Raw genomic sequence first — 6,532 nt, 5'->3', positions numbered from 1 at the left:
CATCTACACACGGGGATGCGATAGCAGAGCGCAATGGTGCCCTTGAGTCATTCGGTGTGGGTAGATGCTGCTTTCTGCACCGTGAAAAGATGATTATTTAAGGACTTTAATCTGTGAAAAAAATTAATTTTGCCATATATGGCTCAATGAATTTAAGGGGAAAGGAGAAAACTTGGAGGGACTGGAACAGTTCATAATACCCCAGCATAGGAATGACTGCTGCTAATAATTTTTGCTGCTGTTGGATGATATCTGCTGTGGTTGTGTTGGTGAACATACTGTGTGTTCTCCCTGTATTCCCAAGGAATGGAGAGCTGTGGGAGCACTGCTGCTTCAGTAATCGTGTATCTCTGCTGAATATGCAGAGCGAGCTTCTGTCGCCTTTTTCTTCCTGCAGAATACCCGCAGCAACGTCTAGGGGAACGTTCCCTTTCTGTAAAACATTAAAGGAAGGAGAACTCCTCTTCTACTAGAGAGCTTTGGCCAGTAATTGCTACCTATTAAATTTCAAAAGCTACCTGTGGAGTATGTTTAAAATTCTGTAAGTCATGTTTTGTTAAACTTGGTGTTATTTAAGAAAAAAAATCCCTGGAAGGGTGAGCACAGGAGGAAGAAACATTTGTTCTGAAATGTATAATTTCTGCTGAATAGACTATGAAAATGGGAGGAATAGAAGTTTAGCAGCTCCTTTTTTCCTTCAGGTCCTGTGTTTTGTGCAAAGGTGGATGTATCCAAACCCAGTTACTCATGTGTGAGCTTGGATTTCAGATCTGTTGTGCTTGAAGTTAGAAAGATTTTAATAAAACAACGGCATATTTCCATAACTGAATTTTGCACAGAAAATAATTTCACAAAAGTTCTATCAAGAAAGAAGAATCTTGAACACTGATGTGCTGCATTTACTGTATTTTTAAATATATATATATATTTATATATATAATTGGTGTAATAGGTGAATCCAGGCTCTGATAAGAATTTGGATTCAGATTTGTGGAGACTCCTTCCATTAGACATCAGGGTACGGTTCAACATAGGAACCTGCTCTCTTACTCTTCTGTTGTCCCAAGACACATACACAGGTTGGGGTAAAAAGGTCTGAATTTCTGGTCATGCAAGGATAATAATTGACCCAACAAACCCAAAAAGTGATGTTCCCTTGCTCTTCAGGAGGCTGAGCCCAGCATCCTATGGGAGAGTGGCCTCAGTAGCATTCAGACATGTGGAAACTCCTACCAAACAGGCTGGACACTTGATTTTGTCCTTTACTCTTCCATGAATTAGTTTATATACGCTTGTGTAGTAGTCTCTGGATCACTCCTGATGTGTGGATTCTTTTGAAAACAGGGACAGTATTTGCAGCATGACTTTCTGGAGATGGTTGTGAGTCAGTTGTGGAGACACGAGCGTGTTTCAGAGCTGGGCAAGTCTGTGGATATGCCCTTCTTTTTCAAGGTCACTGTTTGGGTGCCCTTTTGGCCATGGTACTGGTTTAAAAGCATCCATGAAATGGCACCCATATAAATAACACCCATTGAAAAGGAGTGCTTTTTATTTTTTGCACCCATTTTTTCCAGAACGCAGCTAATCATCTGCTGGTGAAGATCAAATGTGTGCATGGTGCTGGGCTGCGTAGCCAAGACTAGTCACGTGGAGGCCGTGACATGTTTTTCACAATTTAAAATAAAACCCCATGTGTTTCATCAAAAAAAGGATATTTTTGTATATATTGTGTCCAACGGTGCAAATAGAATGGGATGGGATTTCCATTCCACCAATGTCTTATTTAATAATTTACTATGGTGCCTTTAGCCTGAGCAACTATGCATTGTTTTACAAAAGTTAAAGGATAACAAAGTATGTAATAATTGACAGTGGGTTGCAGGAAACCGCTGCTGCTGCCAAAGATGTGTTTATGCAACAGTTATGGGAGTAAAACCCAGCTCTGTACAGTTTTTGTACTGCTACAAACTGTTTTTGTTGGAGTTACGCTTCTCGCACAAAATGTAATTACACTAATGCAGTTTGGATTTATGGGGACAAAAACGATTGACAGCACTTCCCTTTGACCACGGTGCCCCAATGTTCATCTTTAGGGATTGCACTCCCATGGCACAACTTCTGCGGAGATGAGCCCAAAGCTTTAAAATAGTTGGGAAAAACGCCAGGATGGGTAAATACATGGTGCTTTATGCTCTGAAAATTGCTAATCTTGGGTTTGGATAAATGCATCCCCTAAGGTAGGAGGTTCCCATGGTGAAGGAGCTTTGTTGCTGTAGACTTGCTCCATTTCCCAAGCCAGGGTTCAGTTGCGAGTGCCGTCACAGCAGCTTTCTTAGCGGAGATCCTGAGCTCTTAATGTCCTGGAGGAGAAGACTTTCAGCTGGGTAGCATCGAGTGAGCTCCTGGGCAGGAGACAGCAGAGAGCTGCTGGTGCAATGCACGTGGAGCGTGTAACAGTCGCTTGGCCCGGAGGTGACAGAGTCGTCATGCACGACTGAGTCCTGATGGGAATTCTTGGAGGTTGTTGTATTAACACTGATCTCCGCCTGAGCCTGGAAACTTATTAGGAGTGAGTAATGACTGAGATAAGGCTGTCGCGGGAGGCGGGACAGGACGGGGCTCAGAATTGCCGCTGTGATTCTTGGTAGTCCGATGTATGCTGAAACCAAATGCATCTGGGTGCAGCTTCCTGGGATGTGAAAACAAACACACTTGGAGCTTAAAAATGTAGGGTATTTTGTAGCCTGGGACCACAGAAACAGCACAAACAAAGCGTTGCATCTCTTCCATTAACCGTATATATTGAACTCTCTCTCTTTTTAAAAAAAAAAAAAATTAAATGAAAAAAGGACTTCAGTTTGGTTGTTAATGTCAGTTAAAAAGCCTCAACCCAAACCCCAGAGGAGGCTTTGCTCCAAACTGGGAATGACGGGGTAATTGATTTTGTTCAAGAGAGCCAGGCGCAGAAGGCGGCGTGACTATGCTATCCCAGCCTCCAGCCCAGGGTATCAATTTCTATTTTATCGTCATGAAAAATTCACCAGGTAAAGAAAATTGTTCAATGTGCCTGTAGAACAGAGTTAAAACCCCAAAACTCAGTTCTTTTAACTGCATCTTCTTTTCCTTCTGCAGGGCAAGCCTGAAACCGTGCAGAAAGCTGGTTTTATCAAAGGCCCGGTGTTCAAAGGCATTGCTTCGAGTCGCTTTTTGCCCAAAGGCACCAAAACAAAGGTTAACCTTGAGGAGCAGGGAAGACAGAAGGTGTCTTTCAGCTTTAGTTTAACCAAGAAAACCTTACCGAATAGATTTCTGACTGGTCTCGGAAACGAGAAACAAAATGAAACTCAGAACACCCCAGCAGTACCCCTTCAGACTGACTTTAACCCCAAAAGTAAAATGGACCTGGGGGATGCCGCTGGTTCAGCTGAGGAGTCTTCACCTCCAAAACCGAAGGTAGAATTAGGAAAGATCCATTTCAAAAAACATTTACTTAATGTCACAGCAAAACCGCCACCAGCTACAGCAGCAACGCTACCACCACCGCCGCCGGCTGTGGCACCAGTAACGGAACCGGTGGCATTGGCCGTGGACTTTCCCTCAACGCCCCCGCCTCCCCCGCCTCCTCCTCCGCCGACGGCGTCACCAGCAGCATCGATGCCAGTTCCTGCAGCAGCAGCCTTGCCACAACTGCCGGTAACGCTGATGTCGACGCTGTTGCTGTCGCCGCCCGTGGAAGCCGAAGTCCCCGCGTTGAAGGAGCCATGCCACACAGTACCTAAGGAGGCTTTGGAGCCGGATGTCAAGCAGGATGCGGTATCGCGTGGTTCGGAAGAACGTGTAATTCGAAACATGCCTGAGCAGACGGAAATAACTCCGCAGAAGGAAGATTCCCATATTGGGAAAGAGGATGAGGTTTCCGACGGCTCAAAGGGTGCTCCCCTCTGCTCCAGGAGGCAGGGGTCGAAGAGGAAGTTCTCCCAGTCCGATGGCACACTGCTGGGCTCCGAGTCGGATGAAGATTCGGTGAGAACCTCTTCCAGCCAGCGGTCACACGAGCTGAAGATATCCAGTACCGAAAAGGAGAGAGATCCCAGAAGAAGCTGTGCGTCCCTCAGAGGTGACGACCTGGGGAAGTCCTCCTCGCGCTCGAAGTCCGACCGGGATGAGAAGTACTCGAGCTATTCAAAATCGGAAAGAGATTCACGGTATGCGTCCTCCCGCTCTCGATCAGACAGAGAGAGAAGGCGAAGCCGGTCTCATTCCCGTTCCCGATCCGATCGGGGCTCCCGAACTAGTTCTTCCTACTCGAGGTCAGAGCGCTCGCATTACTATGAATCTGACCGCAGATACCATCGGAGCTCCCCTTACAGGGAAAGGTCGAGATATTCCCGTTCGTATGCAGACAACAGGGCACGAGAGAGCTCGGACTCGGAGGACGAGTACAGGAGGACACATTCCAGATCGAGCGACTCAAGGCGTACGTCATCCCACTCCTCCTCCTACAGAGACTCAAGGACTTCTTACTCTAAGTCGGACAGGGACAGCAAAGTAGAGTCGTCTCATGCCGACATGGAGAGGAGAGGAAGGTCTTCTTCAAAAGCAGATAGAGATTCAAAAAGGACTTCAGAAAGTGAAGTAACCAAAAGGTGCTCTCCCCTTGATGAGCTAGGCTATCGAAAGGGGACATCCCATTCTAAGCCTGACAGTAATGTGAATTCCTCCCGTTATAAGTCCACCCCTTCAAAGACCCCTGCACCAAAGCCTGATAAATTTAAGAGTTCTTTCTGTTGTACAGAATCGATCGAAGAAATAAAACAGCAGTCTAATTCTCTAGATTTAGAGACCTCTTGTCTAAAAAGCAATGAGATCAGGGTGTCCATTGCGAAAACATTTGAAAGGGAAAAGACACTTTCTCCATTAAATCAGTTAAATGATTCGCCTGCTTTTAAAAAGGCAGATGAATCGAAAGCGGGTTTTGCTAACTCAAAGTCTGAGGAACTTACAGGAAATGAATGCCACGACAGTGTTAAGGAACAAGAAACTTTATTAAAAATAAAGCACGATCAATTAAGAACGTGTTTCCCCGTGGAGTTGAGTGTAAATGGATCCCCGGAAGGTAGGGCTGACGGTTTGGCAACTTCCAGTGCCTCCAAAACAGAGGATGTCACCGTGTCTTCTGACGATAGCCTGTGTCGGTCAGAAGCGTCGCCTGTCGTGAAGATGAGTCCGTCATATCTGTTGCCATCTAACGGGTTTGAGAGCACATATGTGTCTCAAGAGCAAGAGCCGGACGATTCTCGGGTCCAGTCCAGCGAGTGCAGCAGTCTGTTCAGGCAAGCGGAGGCTCCGGTCCCACAGCAGCAAGGGGAAGCTATCCCTTTGCCCGTTGTGAATGTAGATCATACTAAAACTGTACTTAAGAAGCTGGATGATGAGGCAATTCTGTGCGACAAAACCAAAGAACTAGTTTTTTGCTACATTTCAGATGATGCCACCCCTGCTTTGTATCATTCGGAAGTTGAAATCGAAGCAGAACCGGCAGATTTAAAAGTTACGTCCGAGACTTTCCTGGACATACAGGTAGAGCCGCAGACCGTTACGTGTGATTATGAGAGCACGGAGGATCACCACGCAAAGTCTGCCTGTGACGATGAGCGCAGTCATCCTTCCTATAAAATTAGCCTGGCAGTGGAGAGCTCGAGCAGGGATCCCTCCCAGGATGGCTGTTCCCCAAGGATGAGGTTGGACCATCCTGCGCCAGAGGAAGGTGTCTCTTCCAAATGGGACGTGCCACCACCGGATGGATGCCAGGAGCTGCCGCAGCATTCGGAAGCTGAAGAGATGCCCGAGTTGGATACTCAGCATGTTGATCGTGGTTCGGCAAAAGGCAAGCCATCATTCAAAGACGAACATTCGTATTATTCGGAAATGCCGGTGGAGCACCGTGACAGTGGGGTCGTGGAAGAAAGCGCTCTTTCTACCGAGGGCATTGGGCTGGATGATTTGAGAGTTCGGTGTCCCAGCGCATTGGCTGAGAAGAACGAGGGAGACGAGCCCTTGGTGGCTTCGGCTTTTCCAGATGCCTTGTTTCCTTCTTGTGATGTTGTTGTCACTGCAGAAGAAATGGAGACGGTAACTCAAGGCCCAACATGTGACAGCAGCGGCAACGCTGCTGAATTTGTTCCCGCTGGCCACGATGATTACTCTGACATGGGGGAGAGCGACAGTGAGGGGGGCAGTGAAGACAGTGACACTGAAGACTCGGATTCTGATGATGGCGTGCCACGCAAACGGCTCCAGTCTGTTGTGGTCGTGCCGAAGAACTCGACCATCGCAATGGAGGAGAGCAGCCCCGGCTCCTCGCGGAGCAGCCAGGGCAACCGGCGCTTCTCTGACCACTGGGACGATGAGCGACCCGAGCCCAGTAGACCCTACTACGAAGAGAGGATGGAGAATATGGCGAGTAAAGGTGGTCCACAAGTAGAGAGCAGATGTTCTCCTAGAGGGATGGAAAAGAGTCTGGCAACTTCTA

General features: G+C 47.2%; 1 protein-coding gene across 1 annotated transcript in view; it reads left to right on the top strand.

The window, feature by feature from the left end:
- Positions 1-3,132: 3,132 nt before the first annotated feature.
- The window catches only part of SETD2 (SET domain containing 2), a gene marked incomplete at both ends in the record, with an annotated part of 13,004 nt that continues 9,604 nt past the window's right edge, over positions 3,133-6,532 (top strand). The window contains one exon of the mRNA XM_010284127.1: positions 3,133-6,532. This exon is cut by the window's right edge and continues 1,054 nt beyond it. Within this exon, the coding sequence (XP_010282429.1) occupies positions 3,133-6,532 (3,400 nt within the window).

Source organism: Phaethon lepturus, unplaced genomic scaffold (genome assembly GCF_000687285.1).
Source record: "Phaethon lepturus isolate BGI_N335 unplaced genomic scaffold, ASM68728v1 scaffold21573, whole genome shotgun sequence".
Classification (NCBI taxonomy): domain Eukaryota; kingdom Metazoa; phylum Chordata; class Aves; order Phaethontiformes; family Phaethontidae; genus Phaethon; species Phaethon lepturus.
The sequence above is the reverse complement of the archived record's forward strand: the minus strand, read 5'-3'. Positions and strand labels throughout refer to the sequence as shown.